At 34.2% G+C, this 26,527-nt stretch overlaps 2 protein-coding genes across 2 annotated transcripts; both read left to right on the plus strand.

The window, feature by feature from the left end:
* The first annotated feature begins 644 nt into the window (after positions 1–644).
* LOC128156072 (chymotrypsin-like serine proteinase) lies at positions 645–3,510 on the plus strand. Its single transcript, XM_052818063.1, has 7 exons — positions 645–739; positions 1,254–1,333; positions 2,279–2,430; positions 2,620–2,707; positions 2,805–2,985; positions 3,076–3,224; positions 3,318–3,510. Exons 1-7 carry the CDS (start codon positions 697–699, stop codon positions 3,468–3,470), a joined length of 846 nt encoding a protein of 281 aa, XP_052674023.1. The 5' UTR covers positions 645–696; the 3' UTR covers positions 3,471–3,510.
* A 5,800-nt stretch (positions 3,511–9,310) lies between these two features.
* LOC128156255 (chymotrypsin-like serine proteinase) lies at positions 9,311–15,195 on the plus strand. Its single transcript, XM_052818311.1, has 7 exons — positions 9,311–9,368; positions 13,391–13,470; positions 13,884–14,035; positions 14,302–14,389; positions 14,487–14,667; positions 14,759–14,907; positions 15,003–15,195. Exons 1-7 carry the CDS (start codon positions 9,326–9,328, stop codon positions 15,153–15,155), a joined length of 846 nt encoding a protein of 281 aa, XP_052674271.1. The 5' UTR covers positions 9,311–9,325; the 3' UTR covers positions 15,156–15,195.
* Positions 15,196–26,527: the final 11,332 nt, after the last annotated feature.

The following is a 26,527-nucleotide window of genomic DNA, read 5'->3' on the forward strand; positions in this document are numbered from 1 at the left end:
GCTACCAAATCTTTGTATTTTGTTATTTTTAACCCCCCCCCCCCAAGTTCAAAGGTAGTCTTTAAAGATATTGAAATCTACCTGAGAATTACGCAATTTATTTTTAATACATTCAATCAGATAGATTTTATGACATTTTGTGACTTTTTCCATTACATTGTGGTTTTTTTTTTTTAAATTGTCATACCGACAAATCATTTCTACTATCACCACCTACAATACAGAATTTTGATATCTGATGTATTTCTCATTTATCATTTTTATGTACCTCTTTAATGAATGAAATAAATTTAAACACATTTAATGTTATACACAAATACGCGTTTTATTTGCATTCCAGAAATAAAATCACCAATATGAATGAACATAAAAACACAGTATCTATGAAACATTGCAAACAATTAATGAAAAACTAAAGCATATGCATGGAAAAAATTAAAACAAAAAAGAATTTGAAAATGAATTACATGCATAGTAATAGCCCAAAGTCATGACATTAAAACTTTAAAAACCAAAAATAGAATATCAATGTCTTCATAAGTGTTTTCGCACAACGAAAGTAGCCATGCAGATTTTTAATTTATGACAGTCACTTTGTCAAAATGGTGAGAAAAGCGCGCACATGTTGCGTGTGGCCGTGGGTATATAAACAAGTGCCCGTGTCTCCAACATCACCTCACAGAGCCCAGTGTGACCATGAAGACAACCGCCGTATTCCTCTGCCTGCTCGGTTTGGCCGGTAAATCGTCTACTTATATTACCTTTTAGATTAGTTTAGATTTTGTAAACCATGTCTTTTTATAGAAAGTCATTGAGGTGAGTTGGTCATCGAATAACCCCTCAGATCCTACTTCATTTTTAGAAATAATTTGTTTAGTTATAAACTATCATTTGATAAAATTCCATGTATTTTAACTTTGAAACCTCTATCTGTTTACCCAGCTCTTCTTAAGAGTGTTCGATAGTTGTGGCCATTTTTTGACTGTACTGATCTCCTTTACAAGGAGAGCGCTACTAATATATAACAATAAAAGAAATAGGGACTTTTCCTTTAATAGTTTATAGCTATAGACATCATATCTTGACATTTAAGGAGGATCTGATGGCTAATTTGTTGAGCACACAGCCTCCTTAAGATTTATAGAGTTAAAAAATGGCCTTGTCCAGCCAGCTCCCTGATAATTTTCATATCGAGAGTACTATTTTTGATTGGTGCATGTGATGTAACTTATTTCCTATTTGCACTTCTGTAGTTGCTGTGCCCACGTTGTTTCAACCTGCCAAGGAGATCCTGAGGTCGCCTGTCAGCAGAATCGCGCACCCGATGGATGAGGTAAACCCGGTCAAAATAATTCAATACTAGCAGGTTTGGTTTGTTATTCAAAGTAAGATGATCAAAATTATAGAGGATACATAAATCTTAGATAAAGAAAATCCTTTTGAGAAAAATTAAGGTAGCCGATCCATAATAGCCCCAGATTCAATAAATCTGGTTGCATAACAGACGTGTATGGGGTTAATACTCCACATACTTAGACATAATTGTCATGTTATAGTATCAATATGTAAGAGTGGAATGTGTCCTAATTAATGACCTTTTTCCTTTTCTTAAAGAGTTGTCCCCCTTTGCTTTGATTCCATAAAAAAATACTTTTTTTTAAATCTATACGGTATTAAATTTATTTTCAATAGTTTTTGTATTCCTAAGAACAAAATACACCTTTCCACCAAGGCATTTATTGATATTCCTATTTTTTTTTTAAAATTAAAAAAACTTAGTTAATAATATTTTTGAAAATTTCTCTCGGTAAATCTTTTTCTTCTCTAAAATGCTTTGAATTAATATCAAAGTATTAAATACATGATGGATATTCAAGGTTGGAAGAATTAGGTCTTAACATGGATCGGATACCTTAAACTATAACAAGATTTTAACCATGATCATATAAATTTGTTTTTGCTTTGCTTAAAATAGTGAAGAATAATATAAATTGCTATTTTAATGCTCATATGATTATTACTACTTAGGCGTTTGGACGAAGTTTGACAATGACTAATGTGAAGGATTTAATAGCCATATGTGATGAATTACTGAAACAAATTTCACTTGCGACGACCTTTTATTGCAAAATGAAAACTTTTCACTATATCAAGTCACATATGCTTTGAAACCTTAACATGACATTAAGTAATCAAGATAAACTGGGGCAGCGGGGGTTGTAGTGTACAGTATTGTAAAAGAATCGAATCGGCAATAATTCTGATTGTCCCTATTTAGGTGGAGTCCCGTGTGGTGGGGGGTGAGACCGCTAGCACCGGGGAGTGGCCGTGGCAGGTGTCCCTCCAGATCGGTACCTCCCACATCTGTGGGGGCTCACTGATCTCAACCACCCGGGTCCTGACAGCGGCCCACTGTGTGGAGGCTTACGTGTAGGAAATTAACCGTATCTCTGTTTGTCTGTCCGTCCCTCTGTCTGTCTGTCTGTCTGTCTGTCTCTCTCTCTCTCTCTGCCTCTTTTACTCTATGTGCATATAGTAGATATTATAGATAAATTTCTGTCACAAAAATAACTTATACATGCAAGTGATGCAAAAAGAACTGTTGACATTTGTTTACAGAAACCAGCCCACCAGATACAGCGTCGAGGCTGGTATCACAAGGGTCAGCGCCAATGGAGAAACAAGAACCGTCACCAAGGTCAACTTGGTGAGTAGACTCTTTTGCAAGCTTTATTGTTTTGCTATGAACACATTCCAAGGGTAAAATTGATCTGGGTGTCTACACATCTCTTATTCTACTGCAGCACCCCCAGTACAGCGGGTCTAGTGCCGGATTCCCCAATGACATCGCTGTCCTGGAGCTGAGCTCCCCCATTCCCCTGGGCTCTACCATTGCCCTGGCGACCCTCGCCTCAAACAACGAAGATTTCCTCTCTGGAACACAGAACTGCTGGATTACTGGATGGGGTCGCACCAATGTCGGAAGTAAGATGCCTAGGTTTCTACAATAGCGTTCATTATACATTTGATGTCATTTGAAAAATGGTAATATTTTTTTTGTTTTTGTTTATGAAGCATCCGGATCTACCTCAAACTCTCTGATGGAAGCAAAGATGAATAACATTGCTAACACTGAATGCTCCAACAGATGGAGCGGTGTTTCAGGTGCAAGCATTTTCAGCAGCCATATTTGTTTGTACGAGGAAGGAAAATCAGCTTGCAGTGTAAGTCAAATATGGGTGTCAAGTGAAATAAGTCTGTAAAACGAGTAAATAGTATAGGTGTTGTGTGTGACAGCTATTTTTGATATTCCACAGGGTGACAGTGGCGGACCCTATGTTTGCGAGAAGAACGGTGCATGGATCCAGGCTGGAGTGACGTCATGGGGCATCAGCACGTGCTCCGGAACTTACCCCAGTGTCTACACCCGGGTGTCCAGCTACAGCAGCTGGATTCAAAACTTCCTGTAACTGAACCAATAATGTTGAACTAATAAACACATAAATTTAGTTTTTATTGTTTTTCTCTTTGTTAGGTTTTGACTCACATGAGCTTAAATTTTGAGTGAACTTTTCTGCAATCGCAACTTCTCGGGCCTTTCCGGCACGCTTGGAAAAACACCTCAAATGAGAATTTTATACAAAATGGAGTCGCTTCCCAATAAAATTAGTATCTGCTAGACAGCGTCGTGTGTCGCCTTTGTGGTATATTTTAGAGTATGTTATTGACTTTAATGAAGTCTAGCTCTCATCTCAACAGATCGTAAAATGTGTTGTATTTATATCAAGTTTTATAAAAGTGGGGGGGGGGGGATGTTGTCATGGACACCAAGGTAATACATTCGAGGTGTTTTTCCGAGCCTGTCGGAAAGACCCGAGAAGTTGCGATTGAACTTTTCTGATCACGTTTTGTCTGTCTTCTGTCTCCCTGTCTGTCTGTTCGTTTGTAAACTTTTCACAATTTCGACTTCTTCCCCAGAACCACTAAGCCAATTTCAACCAAACTTAGTACAAAACCAAGCATACCTATTCCTGACACATATTTTTCTTGAGTCCGCACATGCACTGATTTTATGATTGTCGGGACAGGCTGATATTCCTTGAGTGCGGAATGCACTGATGTTATGGAATATATATTCATATATACTTTTTTAATATGACAAACTGGTTTTACCCGAGTCTAAGAAAACTAATTTTACCAGAGCTCTGACTCTCTGAATTTACCTGAGCCCAGAATCACGGAGCTAACCCGATTCTGAGTCACGGCGCGTGTTTTTACGTGAATCCGGACAAACGGGTTCTATCAGAGCACCAACACTTTGAGTTTACCTATGTTCGGACAACTGAGTTAACTTACCTGAGTTTGGACACACTGAGTTTACCTTCATTCAAAGGAGGTTTGGGATATCTCCATGTTGTGACGTATTGTTTATCGAAATAAACAATAAAATGTAGTGTAATCGTGTAACTAGTTTCTTTCCATATATTGTCACCTAACAGCGAAACGCAGTGGGTTTGAGGGTTTACTACGAATCTGTAATTCATGAGTTCGAATCCCGCTGAAGGTTTTACATTGTTCACCTCTCCCAATATTTTGAAAAGCTAATTAATATCAAGAGATGTCAGATCCATCTTAGGTCTGGACATGCACCGAGTTTACCTGAGCACCGAAACACAGAAAAAAATATATGAAATACTTTTATCTTTACATTTAAAAGTTTTCCTGTTTTTGTTTTATAGAGCTCTTCTTCTCAACGAGATGAATATAGTCTAAAAGTGGCGACACCCACTGAACCCTCTTAAAGAGATCTGCTATGTGGTCTGCATTTGACACAGAACAGAATCAAAGCTGAAAAATACAAACTCTTTAACACACTTGTATAAAGCGCAATAACTGGTTCAGGACTTACAAGAAACACTTTCTTCGAAAGAGAATACATGTACATGTATAGAGAATAGACATGTATACATACATATACATGTACATACATTGAAACTTTGAATTTTACATAACCAATTTAATATGTACCTTTGAAAAACAATCTGAATTAATTATCCACTCCATAATAAAAAAGATTTTTCTCTACAAAGTTTCTAGCACTATATTTTGAGTCGCGGAAGCGAACTAAATAACATGTTTACATGGCTGTTTCATGTACATGTATGTTTCATATCCCTGACTCAAAGCGTATATAATGGCTTTACAGCGACAATACACATGTATTTCAAACAAATAGACATCAGTATGAATATAAATATAAGCACTGGATGCTTATTTTTGGATGTTGTCGGTCCTGTAACACACCAGGCGTTGAAGACAAGTTAGCGCGGTATTCAATTAGTATGCACCGTATATACAGGTGCCTATATATACATGTATGTACATACACAGCTATACAGCTTGCAATATACATGTATACACCGACATATACAGCTAGATATATACATGTATGCATACAGACCTACATGTATACAACTGACTATATACATGTATAAAGACAGACATATACAGCTGGCTATTTACATGTATACAAACAGACATATACAGCTGGCTATATACATGTATACACCGACATATACAGCTGGATATATACATGTATGCATACAGACCTACATGTATACAACTGCCTATATACATGTATACAGACAGACATATACAGCTGGCTATATACATGTATACAAACAGACATATACAGGTGCCTATGTACATGTATACAAACAGACATATACAGCTGGCTATTTACATGTATACAAACAGACATATACAGGTGCCTATGTACATGTATACAAACAGACATATACAGCTGGCTATTTACATGTATACAAACAGACATATACAGGTGGCTATTTACATGTATACATACACACCTATACAGCTTGCTATATACATGTATACAAACAGACATATACAGCTGGCTATTTACATGTATACATACACACCTATACAGCTTGCTATATACATGTATACAAACAGACCTGTACAGCTGGCTATATACATGTATACAAACAGACATATACAGGTGCCTATGTACATGTATACAAACAGACATATACAGCTGGCTATTTACATGTATACATACACACCTATACAGCTTGCTATATACATGTATACAAACAGACCTGTACAGCTGGCTATATACATGTATACAAACAGACATATACAGGTGCCTATGTACATGTATACATGCACAGCTATACAGCTGTATATATTCAAGCAATGAAATAAAAGAAAGCATTTTATTGTTTATATTTACATCTTTCTTTTAAAACATTAGTAGACTGATTATAAAAAGTAAGTAAAATTATACTCTGTCTCGAGTTTTTGCTTCCACCACTTTTCGCTTGATATTTTGATAATGATAAATACCTTAATGCTCAAACTACGTTCATCCACTAATATGAAAAATGTCCAGATTATCTGTCTTGAAACGCCCCCTCTACCGCTTCAGGTTTCAATAAACATCCCAAAATAGATAAGCCCGGATGATAACGTTGAAAAATTGCGCAAGGTGTCCCGAGTACTTCCCAATGGAGAAAAGATGTAAACATTTCCCATTATAAATCTCCGTAAGAAATTTGTTTTCGTTCCCGTAAACTTTAATGAGTGAATAGGGATCATTTGTCAATGAAGTTATCTTGGATATTTTCCATTTCATCGATTTCAACTGTACTTCTTTCACAAGTATGTGTATTTTTATTAAAAATCATCAAAAGGTGGTGGAAGCAATAACTTAGGACATACTATAACTAAATTACTGTTGATGTACATCAGTACGCAAGATAACAGAAACAGCCAAATCGTCCCCTATGGGAATTTAATCTGACATCAGCATGATTATATCATGCAGTCCGTGATTACTCTTTACGTCACTGAATGTTTCTACTAATCAATAAACGGGTAATGTAGATTTCAGTCAGGCTGTACGAAATAATCATGATGATGTCAGACTCAAATTATAGGAAACGATTTAGCTGTTTCTTTTAGCAGGGGAAATGCATTTCCCGGGGGAAAAACCACTTTTGAAAAACAAGTTTTTTTGTTATTTTCTATCGTAAATATTTCTAAATATTTCGAACTAGCATTTTGAACCTACCATTTTGCTTGTGCAATTTTATTATTAATCTTCAAAGTTGGATTAAACCACATTTTCTCAGTAAAATGCATGGTTTTTGGCCTAGATATCCTTCCGGTAAAGGAACACTTTAACAAAAGATTTACCTATGGGGCCGGTTTGATTTTTTAAGGTAGTAACAAAGAGGGAGAATCGTATGAAGGATTCTGTACCGTAAACATTGTAGTCAGAAATCAAAAGGAGTTTTAAAACTTTAAACCCGTCTTGTATACATATACCTATAAGTCCATGTGGAGACAGCTCTTCATTCCATTTATATACTGACTTGGGAACAATATTGTTTTTGTTAATACATTTATAAATCACTTTAGTACATTTCTCATTTAATGAATATTTTCAAAATAAAAAGGTAGATGTGGACTACAGCTACCTGCCAAAAGTTTCTGTTCAATTACATACTTTTCAAAAAACTGAAAATAGCAGTAATAATTCTATTGTACTGCATTACACACTCATATAAACTTTTGCAGAAATATCTTTTTTAATAAAAAGTAGCCATCATTTGACAAAAAATCACCAAGAGTTTTAACACCAATTTGATACCATTGTTTGTAAAAAAAAAATTGTTATTAATCCTTTTATTAGAATTAAACCATACTGGAACGTTATAGAAATTATTTTTAGCATACATTTCATTTTCAGTATTCTTCGTAATATATAGCTACATGTATAAGGTAAAAACATCATACCAAAAATCATATTTCTATGCATCAAAATTACTAAATTACTTACTAAATGCACCATCAAAATCAATTATATTATTTACAATGTCGCTACCATTAATTATTAAGAATATATCTAGTCATGGGTTGTTGCTAATTACTTAATCCATGAGCATTTTAATGACTTGATAAAAAATTCTACATTAACCATTTTTAAGCCCCCAGATACACTATAAGTAGTCCTAGAGAGGTACATCAACTAGTTTTACTTTATCATATTTCAATTTTTATATCAATTCAAATATAAATCATTACATAGTAAAGTTATTTTTTCACATTTTGGTGAGGGAAGAGAAATACCGGTAAATAAATGATTAAGTTTTGGCAAATTGAGAGTTTTAACAATTGTAATCCGGCCTACTGGTTTGAGTATTCGTATACTCCATTCCATTCTTCCTTATCTAACTTTCCTAGGCAAACTGCAAAATTTGTATATTCAGCTTTTATGTGCAGACAATCTATCCTATATAAAAACAACAATGCGTAGACTTAATTGCCATTTGTATATTCATGTTTATAAAGTGACGTATAGGTCCGATGAGCCGGGTGTTTATTAATTAAGTTGTTATATCATATACATGTCTCTATATTTGTTTTTAAAACACTGTAATAAATCATTTACTGACTTACTTACTCTACCTAGGAATCATTCTTTGATCCTTTGTACACGCATTGAATCAACATGATTTTACGGACCTTCTCTGACTTTTTCCATTATGTTTTATATTAAACTGTAATATCGATATATCATTTCTACTATCACAACCATGTAATTTTAATATCTGATGTATTTCTTCTTTATCATATTAATCAATTATGATTTATATTTAAAAATATCTGTCTAATTCAACGAGTAATGCGCAGTTAACTGGAAGAGCCATTGGAACAGCCGAATTATGTTAAAAATATTTACATCAATGAAATATCAATCAGCGTAAGTATAATATCAGGTCGTGAAGGAAGATTGAATGTATTTATACGCACCAGATTTGACTTCTGTGTTTTGAGTAAATATCACTAAAATCAATCAATGCAATTGAACGAAATATTTATGTCTTCAATGAATGAAATAAATTTAAACGCGTTTATTTTTTGTTATACACAAAATATGCGTTTTATTTGCATTCTTGAAAAAAAAAATGATAATCAATAAATGAATATAAATCTATGAAATATTGCTAGATATTAATAAAAATTATATTATATGCATGAAACAATTGCATGAATTACATGCACACTAATAGCCCAAAGTCATGACAATTAAAAAATTTAAACCTTTAAAAACCAAAAATAGAATATCAATACGTCATCATAAGTGCTCTCGCACAACGAAAGTAGCCATGCAGATTTTTAATTTATGACAGTCACTTTGTCAAAATGGTGAGAAAAGCGCGCACATGTTGCATGTGGCCGTGGGTATATAAACAAGTGCCCGTGTCTCCAACATCACCTCACAGAGCCCAGTGTGACCATGAAGACAGCCGCCGTATTCCTTTGCCTGCTCGGTTTGACCGGTAAATCGTCTACTTATATCACCTTTTAGATTAGTTTAGCTTTTTGTAAACCATGTCTTTTTATAGAAAGTTATTGGGGCTAGTTGGTTATAAAATGATTCATCAGATCTAACTTCATCTTTAGAAATAATTTGTTTTGCTATAAACTATCATTTGATAAAATTCCATGTATTTTAACTTTGAAACTTCTATCTGTTTACAAGCTCTTCTTAAGAGTGTTCGAGAATTGTGGCCAGTTCGTTCAAGAAGGGGCACAAGAAAGTAGTTACAGCATATCATCCTTTAAGCAAGACATTTCTATTGATCAACCAAAATTTCAGCGTCAATCGTAGAATTATAAGCAAGACTAAACTTTGACCCATGCGTGCACGGGTTGACATTGCATATGATATCGGACATTGAGATACATCCACTCACCGTGTTGTTGACATTTACATAACCAAGCTTTAAGCCTACAATACTGCTATTAATTTCACTTCACTTTTCTTTGTTTGAATAATCTAACTGGGTCTCGGGACAGGCCTTCACCACATTTAAAATGCCTCCCATATACCCGTAATGTAGCAAAAAATTGCAGAATCGCTCCGAAACAATTTTGGAGAAAATGAATGAAGCTGCATTGAAAATAACAGTCAAATTATTCATAACAAACCATTTTGAGGCTGTAAATACCTTTCATCTAAATTTTATTCATATTAATGAAGAATTCAACACTTTTTGGGAGTTGATTTTAGTCAACTCTCCTATGCAGTCACTCTGGCAAACCGAAAGTGACTGTTTGGACCTAAGCAATCATCACCGCTGACAAGTCTTAGTTCTTGAATATAATTAGAAAAATTCGACGTAATGTATGCTGAAGCATTGTTTTTCAAGGAAACTTATAAACACTTTGAAAATAGTAAGATTTTATATAATACGAACAATTTAGATATTTATGAAGTCTCATGTATTCCTACGCCAGAGTTTAATATAGTCTCGTTCAACCAGACGCTCGGCTGTCTCCGTAAATCACCGACAAACAGAGAGGCTCTCTTGCTTGTCGGAGATAAACGGAGACAGCTGAGCGTCTGGTTGAACGAGACTGGAGTTCAATATCAAAAATGCTTGGATCCATACATTTTTTAAGAATTGTTTCGATTACTAATACATAGTTTGAAATCTATCTTTAAATATAACACAACATGATTCATATGGGGTTTCTCTAAATTCTTGTCTGAAAAGTCTAATTAAAATTCATATTATAAAAAAGTGTGTAATTTAAATACAGACTAGAAACTAATTGCCACGCAAGATAAGTTGATTTTAAAATAAATGATAATCGATAAAATCAACTCCCGTCAGTACTTCAGTACTTTGATTCACCAACGTTTTTACTCGTTTCGAATTTACACACCATGTTGACATTCTGAACTCTCGGGATTTTCATATTAAATGAACTGAGTTAGAGTTATCTCCGGTATTTCCTTTGATGAACAGAATATATGACAAATTTTCAATGAAAATTTACACGTACACGTTGTAATATCGTTTCTGAGTTTATCCATGCAAATGTGATATTGTGGCAACATAAACTAAAGAGCCTCCTGTGATTTAGCGTGAATGTAATGCGCAATATTGTAAAATCCAAAAAATCCAGATGATTTCCGGATTTTTGATAGGAATTTTCGTTGATTATTAATTAGCGAAGCTTGACTGAGAAAAAATAAAAACAAATTGGTAATCTTCAAGTACCAATAATGTTTTAAATATATGAAACAAAAGACAGTACTCTTCCGATTTCTCGGTATTAAAGCCCAAATTAATTATTATTTTAATAGAGTAGTATAGATACATAGCTTGGTTTGAGTCGTGTTTTTGTTCACATGAATTTATTACATTCAACTTAAGATTTTTAAACTTGGTATTTCCTATTCAGGATACCTGCATTTAAAATATAAACGAACTAAAGCATGACCCCAGCTTTGTGTACAAACATACAGTGGCATTGTGCGCAAAGCTCTGTATCTTGCTTATAAAGAAGATGGGGGAATAAGATGGCGCAACTGTCCATTTGGTTTAGTCGTAAAATACAATTTCAAATTTAACATTTTTTCAATTAAATATATTTGATATCTTATAATACAAGTTGACAAAAGGGTAATTTCTAACTATTTACAGTTTGAAATATTTCAAAAAAAGATAACAAAAAAATAATAAATTCTTAAGTTTTGGTGGTATCGAACCCACAACCTAAAAACGTATGTTCTATAAACTAACTTAATGTCTGGTGCTCTAACCACTGAGCCATTTCATTAACAACAAATTGCGTTGTTTAAATGCTATATGAGACGTTGGCCGCAAATTTACGGACTCGTATTATTTTTCTAAAACGTTCAATTGTTGGGCTACAAAATGGCATTTTTAAAGTATAGTGGGTCATCTCTCCACATTTTTGTTGATTTAAATCGGTTTTAATTCCATTTAACCGCATTTAGACTATGACAAAAATATGGAGCTCAGACCCACTCTATAAAAGAAAAGGCATTGAAGTTTTAAAAATGACACTATTTGGAGGTTTTGACAAGCATACGCCAGTTTGAATCATCCTATTGCAAGTAATTAAAATATTTAAGGGTTACAAACCGATTTTACGTTAAATATACATTGTTTTCAATTATTTTTTTTTTTAAAAGTATCAGATTTAATGATATTTTAATTTTGCAGTATCTAATCATTACTCATATGGGCATTTTACACGCCTTATTCATTCATCTTCTTTGTTAACAATTAAAACAAGAGAAAAATGCACTAAAACAAAGAAAAAACACAATTTTTTTTTCATCTTATATATAAACTTATATATTTCTAGCAGCGAGAATAATCTTCGTTTAGATTGAAATTGATGAGTATCTTAACTAAACATGTTGCATTAATCAACCATTACGTAGGGATCGTACCGAATTACATGTACCAACATAACATGAATAGTATTTTATAATATGTTGTTAGTGCATCAGATTTTGCACAGGTACATGTAAACAATCAGCTGTCTGATTTACCGGTCTACACGTAAAGATTTTAAATTCTAAAATAAAGACGATGGTTCCTCTCAAGTTAAAATTAAAAGAAACTAAACATGCTAAACGAAAATCAAATCAAGCTAAAACCACCTTCACAAATGAAAATGTCAACGCATTGAAATATTTAACCTCAATTCACTTCACACGGCGCAAATATATTTTGGATGTTTTAAATATTCCCCTCGCGTGTAAAATGTTGCTCAACCAGCAAATTCATCTCCGTTCAAGATGGCTGCTTCTAACATAGACTGGTCCTCTAAACTGATTTTCGATATATGAAATATCGAGCCCGAAGTTAAACTAATTGACCCCCATTCTCTCTGTCTTATTATTTTCGTAAATTACTCAAATTTAAAACAGAATTAACCCTTAATTTTTGCAATTTATATTTTCCTTCCCATAAGGATGATTTATGCTAAATTACGTTGAATTTGACTCAGTAGTTCTTGAGTAGAAGATTTTTTAAAAATGCATCCCCCCTTTTTCTACAGTTTTGAGGTTTTCTCCGCTTTGAATAAAGCTCAGTCTTTCATTTCTGCAATTTGTCGGATGCTTTGTGCCAAATTGGTTGAAATTGGCCAAGGGGTTTTAGAAAAGAAGTTCAAAATGTAAAAAGTTAACAGACGGACAGACGGACGACGGACAAAATGTAATCAAAATAGCTCACCTAAGCTTTCAGCTCAGGTGAGCTAACAATATAAGAAAATGCCCAGGTCAAAAAGGAAAAATATAAGGACTTTTTCCTTAAAAGTTTATAGCTAGATACATCATATCTTTAAATATAAGGAGGACATGATGGCTCAGTTGTTGAGCACCCAGCCTCCTTAGGGGGATTTATACAGTTCAAAAATGGCGTTGACCAGCCAGCTTCCTTAACTTTCATTTCTGATAATTTTCATATCGAGAGCACTATTCCTGATTGTGCATGTGATATAACGTTATTTCCTATTTGTACTTTTGCAGTTGCTGTGCCCACATTGTTTCAACCTGCCAACGAGATCCTGAGGTCGTCTGTCAGCAGAATCTCGCACCCGATGGATGAGGTAAACCCGGTCAAAATAATTCAATACTAGCAGTTATTTAAATTCTTTGTTTTTGCTATGCCTAATATAGTAAAGAGTTATTTATATTTTAATGATTACATAATTATTACCACTCAGGCGTTTGAACAAAGCTTGACAACGCAATCGTAATGTTAAGGATTGAATTAGACAAAAGTGTTGAATTACCGTGACAAATTTCACTTGCGACTTTTTATTGCGAAAGACAACTTTTACTATTAATTTCAAGTCTAATATGTTTTCAAGTCTTAAAATAAGTCATTAATAAACAAGAGAAAAATATTCATGACAACAGAGGGAGGTGGGGTTGCAAAATTTTCTCGTATGCGAAAAGTAAAAATAGTGCACAGTATGGTAAAAGAATCGAATCGCTAATTCCGAATGCCATTTTCTAGGCGGAGTCCCGTGTGGTGGGGGGTCAGACCGCTGACACCGGGGAGTGGCCGTGGCAGGTGTCCCTCCAGATCGGTACCTCCCATATCTGTGGGGGCTCACTGATCTCAACCACCCGGGTCCTGACAGCGGCCCACTGTGTGGAGGCTTACGTGTAGGAAATTAACCACATCTCTGTCTGTCTCTGTCTGTCCGTCCGTCTGTCTGTCTGTCTGTCTCTGTCTGTTTGTCAAACTGTCTGTCTGTCTCTGTCTGTCTGTCTGTTTGTCTGTCTGTCTGTCTGTCTGGCTGTCTGGCTGTCTCCCTCTATTTCTTCTGTGTGCATATAGCAGATATTATAGATATATTTCTGTCACGAGAATAATTACACAATTCATACATGCAAGTGATGCAAAAAGAACTGTTGATGTTTGTTTACAGAAACCAGCCCACCAGATACAGCGTCGAGGCTGGTATCACAAGGGTCAGCGCCAATGGAGAAACAAGAACCGTCACCAAGGTCAACTTGGTGAGAACACTCTTTTGCAAGCTTTATTGATTTGCTATGAACACATTCCAAGGATAAAAATGATCTGAGTGCTAAAACATCTCTTATTCTTCCGCAGCACCCCCAGTACAGCGGGTCTAGTGCCGGATTCCCCAATGACATCGCTGTCCTGGAGCTGAGCTCCCCCATTCCCCTGGGCTCTACCATTGCCCTGGCGACCCTCGCCTCAAACAACGAAGATTTCCTCTCTGGAACACAGAACTGCTGGATTACTGGATGGGGTCGCACCAATGTCGGAAGTAAGATGCCTAGGTTTCTACAATAGCGTTCAATTATACATTTGATGTCATTTGATAAATGGTAATATTTTTTTTGTTTTTGTTTATGAAGCATCCGGATCTACCTCAAACTCTCTGATGGAAGCAAAGATGAACAACATTGCTAACACTGAATGCTCCAACAGATGGAGCGGTGTTTCAGGTGCAAGCATTTTCAGCAGCCATATTTGTTTGTACGAGGAAGGAAAATCAGCTTGCAGTGTAAGTCAAACATGGGGATCAAGTGAAATAAGTCTGTAAATCGAGTGTAAATAGTATAGGCGTTGTGTGTGACAGCTATTTTTGATATTCCACAGGGTGACAGTGGCGGACCCTATGTTTGCGAGAAGAACGGTGCATGGATCCAGGCTGGAGTGACGTCATGGGGCATCAGCACGTGCTCCGGAACTTACCCCAGTGTCTACACCCGGGTGTCCAGCTACAGCAGCTGGATTCAAAACTTCCTGTAATTCAACCGATGGTGATTAACTAATAAACACATAAATTTAGTTTTTATTGTTGTTTTTGTTTTTTCTGCGTTAGTTTGTAGCTAACCTGAGCTGAAAGGTCAAATGAGCTTTTCTGAACCCTTGACAGGAAAAACAACGTAAAACCTCTTGACGCTGTCGCTGTGGAAACGATCCACAAGTCAGCCATGATTGAAACGGAGCCGATGTGTGCCTTTGGCCAAGATGGGAGTATTTCGAATTCTTACCTTGGAAAACATAGCGAACATTTTTTGAAAAAAAACTTCTCAAATCAAATTGCCCCGACAATTTGTAACTTGTGTGGAGGAATCCTCTGGTAGTGTAAATTCCTTAGGAGTCGATGTAGGGGGATGTCATAATCAGAGGGAGTTCGAAGTGTAAAGAGAAAAATCTTTAAAAGTCTTATTTAAAAAAATCATATATCATCCTTTGATAATATGAATTCACGTTTGTAAAAAAAAAAACCCCATGATCTTTGGGGGTAGCGTTGGGCCACAATAGTGTGTCAAACTTCATATCAGAAATATTTTAGAAATGATTTTCAAAAACCTAATTGTTATTATACAATTATTTAATGCTTGAGCAGTCAATAGACTAGAATATTTTTCCCGAGGTGCAGGGAACAGCTCAGTATGATCTATTGCCCGAGGCCAACGGCCGAGGGCAATAGATCATACTTAGCTGTTCCCTGCACCAAGGGAAAAATTCTGGTCTATTGACTGTTCAAGCATTAAATAATTGTTTTATTACCAAATTCCTTTTTTAGTTTTCGGGGTTTACAATTTGCATATTGCAGATGGTTTTCGTGCCATTATGCAATATACTCAGATTTTTTTTTCATTTTTTACATGCACAAAACCAGTTGCATGCATTACAATATCTCCATTTAATATAAGTTTACACAAAGAAGGGTGAGTCTTCAACCCATTAGATTTTAAATAGTCTTTTACCTTATATAAAGCTTTAAAACTGTTGATTATTTGATACTCCATTTTGATAACATTGAATTCGGTTTCACCAAGTACTAAATACAGCGTATATGTGAAGGAATATACATTCCCTGAGAACTATCGAAAGGATGTAACATTAACATACCCGCGTTTCTGAAATACGTTGCCGGTCCAATAGATCGCAGTCTATTGACCGGCGGTCCAATAGATCGAAGTCTATTGACCGGCGGTGTAATAGATCGCAGTCTATTGACCGGCAGTTCAAAATAGACGCAAATATTTAATTTGCAGTAACAACAAAATCCCTTTGATTAGGTAATAAAAATAAATATAATATATTGTATTACTTATATGCAACCATCTTGACATTCAGGAGTCCATCGTTGATAATGTATAATGTCTGAACTAATTCTCCTAAAATAACTCCTCCCCCAAATAGAATAGAAAACAATGAATAAAAAATTAACCAAAGAGAAAAACCATCAAAACGGCTATTTGTTTGTACTCCCTACGAAAGTAAATGGTATCTCGAGGGAGAGTAATCGCTCTTGGTGAAGAAAATAATTGCTAAGGTGATTAGTTATTATATATAGAAAAAAATATTTTCTCCGTAAAAAACATATATTTAATTAAATATGGTGCCAATTAATGATTTAAAAAAATACATATTTATTCAATCATATATATGTAACAAAACAGAAGGTAATGCCTGAGCAGAGGCTTATAATTAAGGTCAGACGCGACTTATCTTCCATTTTTATGATTTTTTCCTATCTCCACAATTTGAAGATTTCCACTAAGTAATTCCATAATTATGTTTTCATGAAAAAATGACAATAACAAACCGTAAACCATGTACAAAATCCATAAAACGAAATACAAATTCAAAGCAGAGCAACACAGACCTCCAAAAAGATAGAAGTAGGATCAGGTGCCTAGGAGGAGTGAGCATCCTCTGCTTACCGGTCACACCCGCCGTGTGGTCTTCGTTGTAATCGAAAAAAAAATCGTTTTATGATACTTCATGTTTTTATATGTAATGGTATATGATACTTTTTAGATTAAGATATAAAGTGTTCAATTAAATATATATTGTTTTCCCTCGGACTGAAATGTCACACTTTCATTGGATTAAACATGGCACGTGATTGCCTCATATATCAATATGTAGGTTCTTTGAAGATTTATATTAGGCAATATGGCCGTCATTGGCAGCCGCCTCACCTACTCATCTCGATATATCATTATATTTAACACAGAAATCGTGTTCAGTAAGTCCTTAAAATATTTAGAGTAGTTGCCCTTTGGAATTATTTTTAAATTAGAGTAGTTGCCCTTTGAATATTGACGTCACATTGTTATGTCTGGAGCAGAGCAAAATGGCAGCGTCGAAATTTGCTCAAATCTCTGCAGAGGTTTAAAATTAAATAGCAACAAAACATTGTAAGTAATATGGGTGAAGCGAAGATTTTTTAAGTGTATTTAAAAGGGAGTATTGATAATTTTTAAGAGTTTAAAACTTTAAATGAGTTTAACTGGACGAGATGTAAGGCATCTTGTACATGGCTTTGCGTAGATCACTGCTATTTGTTAATGATTATGTCGTTTGATAGTCCTTGGAAAAACAAAACACTTATTAGGTTAGTTACTGACTCACTACGAAAATATATTGGGTTGATAAATCTCATAGACGGCTCGGCTTCGCCTCGCCATCTATGAGATTGATCAACCCAATATATTTCCGTAGTGAGTCAGTAACTAACCTAATAAGTAATAATATGACTTTATTTATAAGCATTAAAATGTATTTTGCATGCTATTTTATGGAAAATTCTAAATATTCTAGCTCCGAAAATAGCCTGGTAATGTACCCTGAATTTTTGGTAGGTAACAGGTTTAAATATAAATAAATAAGGAATAATATATCAGGGAAAATTATATAAAACCGAGGAACGTCTCGCGTGTCCTTAAAGGGGCATGGTCACTATTTTGGTCGAATTCTATTTTTCTCTTTTTATTATTTACAATACTTAAGAAATGCATTTCTAATGATCATATAAAATTTGAGAGTCAATCGTAGAGTTATAAGAAAGATACAGGGCTCACAAATCTTTGTCATGTAAACAAGGCTCGACAGTCGTGCCCTGTTTTTGTTAACATAGGTTCAATATACCAGTACAAAATCTTTTTCAAGCTTATTTGTCTATCTTTTTATTCATTTTAAGCATAGACAAACAGTTCCTAACGTTTAACACATTCGTTTTAGGTTTAATAATAAAATTTTTACTTCAACGTTTAAAATGTAAACAAACGCTTTGTTTACATAGCGAAGAATTCCAAGCTCTGTAACTCGCCTATACTCATCAAATGACACTCAAATTTCGGTTGCCTATTAAAATTTCTTTCTGAAGCATTGTAAATATTAAAATCGGAAAAATAATTTTTGACCAAAATCGTGACCATGCCCTTTTAAGTGCAACATACAAATCGGATTTTTTTTTACACAATTTAGCACGACGAAAAAGGTATACATTTACAATTAAATTTCCGCTTATGAAATGTTACTAGCTAATTATGTTATTGATTTAATAAAGATAGAAAAAACCCACGTTGTTACATCAAAAATATATAAATATCTTACATATGTTTAGTGACTTCAAGTTGAACTTAAACTCCCTGTCCCAGACATAAAGGCGAAAAGGCCGGTGCTTATCCTCAGTTTCCGCTAAACGGAAATTATTTTTTATAGGATAGGCAATAGATTAAAGGCAAAAATCAAAATATTGCCCCGTTTTTAATAACGATACCATTAATGATTATTAAATTTAAAAGTTTAATGTAAACGAAACATTCAGGATGAACTAACAAAAAAATAAGTAGTGTTTTTAAAATCAAAACAAATTCTGCGCCATTTTAGATCCCACGTACAACGTGTTCATGCTGTTTGGGTCTATTGAATACAAAACATTATATATCTTGGTTAATTCAATGTATGTAATGTATTGCCCGGATGTATTCAATCAGGTACAGTACTATCTGAATCTATGCAATACATGTACAATATTGTCCGGATCTATTTAATGCATGCACAGTATTGTCTGGATCTATTCAATCTAGGGACAGTATTGTCTGGATTTATTCAATAAATGGACAATATTGTCTAAATATATTCAATGCATGTTCAACATTGTCAGGATCTATTCAACGCATGTACTGTATTGATTGGATCTATTTGATACACGTTCAGTATTGTCAGGTACTATTCAATACATGTGCAGTATTGTCCGGATCTATTCAATTTACGTACAGTAATGTCTAGATCTATTCAATACATGTACAGTATTGTCTGAATCTATTCAATGCATGTACAGTATTCATTTTTTCGTTGGTTAAACGTTAAAATACTCAATTATGTATATTTATTCATACTCAACAAACCATCTGACCATACAAAACCTATACATTTCGTCGATATCGTTAAAGATAATGAAGTTTTACCTAGCTACTAGTATTTGTATAATTTGCATTTCACTATAGGTTTGACTTGAAAATTGATATTTGTAAATACATGCACGCTGCAGTAAAGGCCATGTTATAAGTTGAAATGCTTCGCTGCAAAGACCGAGGCTCCCTCAGCATACTTGCTACCATTACCTGATGGATAGTTCCTTTCAATTCAATTTATCGTCATTGAGTTATAACTTGTTGGAACACAAATATCATAATATACAAAAACATTCCATGAAAAGCAATCGGTGAGTGGACATACATGTACCATGAGATTTAAGCTTGTTCCAGGAATGAAAAATATATATGACAAGCATAAACATTTTGTATGGTCCATACAAGCATAAACATTTTGTATGGTCCATACAAGCATAAACATTTTGTATCGTCCATACAAACATTAACATTTGTATCGTCCATACAAGCATAGACTTTTTGTATCATCCATACAAGCATAAACATTTTGTATCGTCCATACAAGCATAAACATTTGTATCGTCCATACAAACATAAACATTTTGTATCGTCCATACAAACATTTACATTTTGTATCGTCCATACAAACATAAACATTTTGTATCGCCCATACAAGCATAAACATTTTGTATAGTCCATACAAGCATATACATTTTGTATCGTCCATACAAACATTAACATTTTGTATCGTCCATACAAACATTAACATTTTGTATCGTCCATACAAACATTAACATTTTGTATAGTCCATACAAGCATAAACATTTTGTATCGTCCATACAAACATTAACATTTTGTATCGTCCATACAAACATTAACATTTTGTATCGTCCATACAAGCATAAACCTTTTGTATCGTCCATACAAGCATAAACATTTCGTATCGTCCATACAAACATAAACATTTTGTATCGCCCATACAAGCATAAACATTTTGTATAGTCCATACAAGCATAAACATTTTGTATCGTCCATACAAACATTAACATTTTGTATCGTCCATACAAACATTAACATTTTGTATCGTCCATACAAACATTAACATTTTGTATAGTCCATACAAGCATAAACATTTTGTATCGTCCATACAAACATTAACATTTTGTATCGTCCATACAAACATTAACATTTTGTATCGTCCATACAAACATTAACATTTTGTATCGTCCATACAAGTATAAACTTTTTGTATTGTCCACACAAGCATAAACGTTTTGTATCGTCCATACAAACATAAACATTTTGTATCGTCCATACAAGCATAAGCATTTTGTATCGTCCATACAAACATTAACATTTTGTATCGTCCATACAAACATTAACATTTTGTATCGTCCATACAAGCATAAACCTTTTGTATCGTCCATACAAGCATAAACATTTCGTATCGTCCATACAAACATTAACATTTTGTATCGTCAATACAAACATTAACATTTTGCATCGTCCATAAAAACATTAACATTTGTATCGTCCATACAAGTAAAAACATTTTGTACCGTCCACACAAACATAAACATTTTGTATCGTCCATACAAACATAAACGTTCTGTATCGTCCATACAAACATAAACGTTCTGTATCGTCCATACAAACATTAACATTTTGTATCGTCCATACAAGTATAAACATTTTGTACCGTCCATAAAAACATTAACATTTTGTATCGTCCATACAAGCATAAACATTTCGTATCGTCCATAAAAAACATTAACATTTGTATCGTCCATACAAGCATAAACATTTTGTATCGTCCATACAAGCATAAACATTTGTATCGTCCATACAAACATTAACATTTGTATCGTCTATACAAGCATAAACATTTTGTGTCGTCGATACAAACATGAACATTTTGTATCGTCCATACAAGCATTAACATTTTGTATCGTCAATACAAGCATTAACATTTTGTACTGTCCATACAAACATTAATTGTATCGTCCTTACAAGCATAAACATTTGTACCGTCCATACAAACATAAATTGTATCGTCCATACAAGCATTGACTTTTTGTATCGTCCATACAAACATTAATTGTATCGTCCATACAAGCAGAAACATTTTGTATCGTCCATAGAAACATTAACATTTTGTACCGTCCATACAAACATTAATTGTTTCGTCCATACAAGCATAAACATTTTGTATCGTCCATACAAACATGAATTGTATCGTCCATACAAGCATAAACATTTTGTATCGTCCATACAAACATGAACAGTTTGTATCGTCCATACAAGCATGAACATTTTGTATCGTCCATAAAAACATTAAAATTTTGTATCGTCCATATAAACATTTTGTATCGCCCATACAGACATAAACGTTTTGTATCGTCCATACAAGCATAAACTTTTTGTATCGTCCATAAAAGCATGAACATTTTGTATCGTCCATACAAGCATAAACATTTTGTATCGTCAATACAAACATAAACATTTTGCATCGTCCATAAAAACATTCACATTTTGTATCTACCATACAAACATAAACATTTTGTATCGTCCATACAAGTATAAACTTTTTGTATCGTCCATACAAACATGAACATTTTGTATCGTCCATAAAAACATTAACATTTTGTATTGTCCATATAAGCATGAACATTTTGTATCGTCCATACAAACATTAACATTTGTATCGTCCATAAAAACATAAACTTTTTGTATCGTCCATACAAGCATGAACATTTTGTATCGTCCATACAAGCATGAACATTTTGTATCGTCAATACAAACATAACGTTTTGTATCATCAATACAAACATGAACAGTCTGTATCGTTCATACAAACATAAACATTTTGTACCGTCCATACAAACATAAACATTTTTATCGTCCATACAAACATAAACATTTTGTATCGTCCATACAAACATTAACATTTGCATCGTCTATACAAACATGAACATTTTGTATCGTCCATAAAAACATTAACATTTTGTATCGTCCATACAAGTATAAACATTTTGTATCGTCCATAAAAACATGAACATTTTGTATCGTCCATACAAACATAGACATTTTATATCGTCCATACAAACATTAACATTCTGTTTCTTCCATGCAAGCATAAACTTTTTGTATCGTCCATACAAGCATAAACTTTTTATATCATCCACACAAGCATAAACATTTTGTTTTTCATAATGATAAATCTTAATATATTTCCTTCTTAATTCTCCACAAAGAATTGTTCAAAATAAATGTATGTTTGGATATCTACAACAAAAACTTCAAAGTCAGGTAAACTACAACCCCTCCCCTCATTTTCCCGTAGATATTCTATCAAATACAAGGAGATCCATATAAACTGAGTCAATCCCTCTCTATAGGTACACTGTACCAGTACAGAACCAACTTACAGGATAAATAACTTGCAATTGGTTTTTTTTTCAACCCGAGATGTACTGCTTATATAAAAGTATAGCCAGACTATTATTTTTCTTTTTCCTCATTGATAAATACATGTACTATTCTATAATTGTTCATTGTAGTCACGTGATTTGGACTGCGGATCTTATGTAATCAATTTTTAAGACATAATATTATACAGAACTTGCACTGTGTAATGTTTCATCGCATAGAGATACCGGAGAATGCAAATATGAAGAAAAAATCAAGAAAGTGAATTGAGTGGACAATCTATACTACTATATTAAAATAATAGACTCGAATATTTGGGCTTTAATACCGATAAATCGGAAGAGTACTGTCTTCTGTTTTATATATTTTAAACCTCGTTGTTACTTGAAGATTACCAATTTGTTTTTATTTTTTTTCTCAATCAAGCTTCGCTAATTTTTAAATAATCAACGAAACTTCCTAAAAAAATTCCGGAAATCATCTGGATTTTTTGGATTTTACAATCTTGCGCATGCGCATTACATTCACGCTAAATCACAGTATGCTCTTTAGTTTTTGTTTCCAAAATATCACATTTGCATGGATAAACTCAGAAACGATAATACAAATACGTGTAAATTTCAATTGGAAATATGCTAAAAATTATGTTCATCAAGGAAAATACGGGAGATAACTCTAACACAGTGCATTTACTATAAAAATTCCCTGGAGTTTCGAATGTCAAAATGGAGTGTCGATTTGAAGCGAGTAAAAAAGGTTGAAAAAAAAGAGGTGTTGAATTCTTTAATAATAGAATTAAATTTTTAATTGAAAGGTATTTACAGCCTCAAAATGGTTTGTCATGAATAATTTGACGGTTATTTCAAAGCAACTTCATTATTTTTCTCCAAAATCTTTTCAGAGCGATTCGATCTTCAATTTTCTGCTAGGCCTACATTACGGTAGAGACATAAATATGTGTTATACGTGTTATATATGTCTCTTATTTTTACAGGTATATGGGAGGCATTTCAACCGTGGTGAAAGCCTGTCCCGAGACACAGTTAGATATAATATGCAATGTCAACCCGTTAACGGGTCAAGGCCTAGTTTATTATAAGAGCGCTTGAGATGATTTGATAAACACAATACTTCAGAGAAAAGTAGGATGCATCATTTCACGCACGTCGGAGTAGACATGTTTCATTGTAAAAACTATACCACCGTTATTTTGTTCTAAGAATTGTGAGCTTTTTGAATGAATCACCAGCCAGCTGATAAATATCAGGGATGGGTGAAAAGTTTCACACAGGAAAAAATCCAAATACCTTTCTATCAGGGCTATGCATATCAACAAAATATGCACAAAAGATATATGAGACATTAAATCTGGATATTTCCAGACATTTAATGGAAGAAACACCCAAAACTCATCACAAAATCTCATTTATTGATAATTGTATTTCGGCGTGGACAGGAACAGTTCTGATAAGATGGACGCCAGTTATTGAGTCGGTGAAATCACAGGAACTTCGGCATAGGCATGTATACCCCCCCCCCCCCCCCCCCCCCCGCCCATATTTTCTATTCAAACAAGAGGCCCACAGGCCTTGACAGTCGCCTGAGTATCATAGCCCTTAGATTGACAAGTAAGAAAGTCTCATGTTTGCAATTTAAGCTTTATTTTGAAATCGAAGCCCTAGTCTGAGACTCCTCTGATTGTTACCTTGCTTGTATTATTTGAAGTTTAAAATAATCATTCACAATTTATGTAGAGGACTTCGTGGAGATCAGAATCATGCATTAAGGTTTTCTCAAATATAAATGTGAGTGAAGAAGATTTTCTATGCTTAATACATTTTCACTATATGGTTCAATTTACCCCCCCCCCTTCCCAGGGCTTGAACCCCTGGGTATGAATTTCATAATTTTGGTAGAAGGCTTCATGGACATCATAACAATGCATCAGTTTTTCTCAACTATATAAGATACTATAGAAGAACATTTTTTAAAAGTGCGGTCAGACGATACGATTTTCCATCAGATTTTCCATATTATTTTCTCATCCGATTCGCTTTCGACTAAAATCGTATCGTGTGACCACCTAAGTCAAAAGTCGAAAGCAAAGTCTGAAGTCAATAGACCCCTTCACGGTAACTGCGGTACAGCTCTTTTGCAGGGCAAAATGACATAGTTTGGTGAAATATGACGTACCGTCAATTGTTTCATTTACGTCATTTAATCATCTACCTACTAAATATATCAATTTGCCCTGCAAGAGAGCAGTACCGCAGTTATCGTGAAAAGGTCTATTGAAAATCTGAAGTGCGTCCGATTTTCAATCGACTCTCTGGTGAGAGTCTTGACGTCACAATGACTTTTTCCGTACAACAAAAATATTGACAAGGTTTTATTAAAAAACACGTGTGACTCAGGTGACCTAAAATCTGAAGCTGACATGCCCCGTTTTGAATTTATATCATAAATCGCACTAGTATTTTCCTTTAAATATGCTTTTTAAATATACAAAAAAATTCTTCATGATAAAGCAACTAATTCCCTTAATATGAGTATTTTCAAGAAAAAATTCTTATTATACGACTGACAAAAGAGAGAAGGTATGCAACTCCTTCTCGAAGATTGTTAACTTCATGTCATTCAGGCGCGGATCCAAGTTCTTTTTTTTGGGGGGGGGGGTGGTGTAAGGGTGTGGGTGTCCAGCCTTATCCTTGCCTCTCCTACAATAAATTTCAATTAATTTCTTTTCTCAAACCAGAAAAAACCCCAATATATTTGAATTATTTAAACCACATACCTACATTCTCACTAAGTCCTGTTGTTGTGAAGGGGGTACAATGTCTATTTCTGATAAGTTTTCTATTTGAAAAGACCCCAGCTTTTGAATCAATTCTCAACGCATATTATGGCGCAAGATGTTATTATACTCGAAAACAATTAGCAATTTGTACAGCACATGTATATTTGATATTGTTATACTTTCATGTTAAATACTGAAATCTGATTGGTTTAGATGCAGTTCATAATCCGTTCTATTACCCTCAGCGTTAGCAACGCACTTAGCAACGGGTAACATTAAAAATTGTTAAATGCGCGAAAATTATGCGCGTACGGTTCGCCGTAGAATTCACGTTATTCCTATGTAAAAGCAGTTAAGTTTTCTTTAAAATTAAGACATTCAGTATAACAAAATAAATAGTGCCTGTTTGGTAGGATAACAGTTGAAATTGACACCCCTCGAAAACCATTGTCAACCTCCGCTTCGCGTCGGTTGACAATGGTTTTCTTGGGGTGTCATTTCAACTGTTACCCTCCAAAACAGGCACTATTTATATACTCTTAACCAGTCGCAGGTGAAAAAAAGTCACTGAAAGATATGCAGTCATTACATGAAATAGAAAACTATACCATACACAGTGTGATGGTAGGAACATATCAGAGAACATCTCACACGACACTTGTATTTTTTTTTATATACATACTTAGCACAGACCCACTCTCTGACACTAATAAAATAATACTCTTCTTCCAGGAAGTAAATTGGAGGAAGAATAA

The sequence above is a fragment of the Crassostrea angulata genome, chromosome 7 (assembly GCF_025612915.1).
Source record: "Crassostrea angulata isolate pt1a10 chromosome 7, ASM2561291v2, whole genome shotgun sequence".
Classification (NCBI taxonomy): Eukaryota; Metazoa; Mollusca; class Bivalvia; order Ostreida; family Ostreidae; genus Magallana; species Magallana angulata.

Excerpts from the sequence above, each read along its gene's own strand:
- LOC128156255 (XM_052818311.1), top strand. The coding sequence starts at position 9,326 with ATGAAGACAGCCGCCGTATTCCTTTGCCTGCTCGGTTTGACCG. Across the intron at positions 14,390-14,486 it reads CCGTCACCAAGGTCAACTTG|CACCCCCAGTACAGCGGGTC; the intron begins GTGAGAACACTC and ends ATTCTTCCGCAG. Across the intron at positions 14,908-15,002 it reads AAGGAAAATCAGCTTGCAGT|GGTGACAGTGGCGGACCCTA; the intron begins GTAAGTCAAACA and ends GATATTCCACAG.
- LOC128156072 (XM_052818063.1), top strand. The coding sequence starts at position 697 with ATGAAGACAACCGCCGTATTCCTCTGCCTGCTCGGTTTGGCCG. Across the intron at positions 2,986-3,075 it reads GGGTCGCACCAATGTCGGAA|CATCCGGATCTACCTCAAAC; the intron begins GTAAGATGCCTA and ends TTGTTTATGAAG. Across the intron at positions 3,225-3,317 it reads AAGGAAAATCAGCTTGCAGT|GGTGACAGTGGCGGACCCTA; the intron begins GTAAGTCAAATA and ends GATATTCCACAG.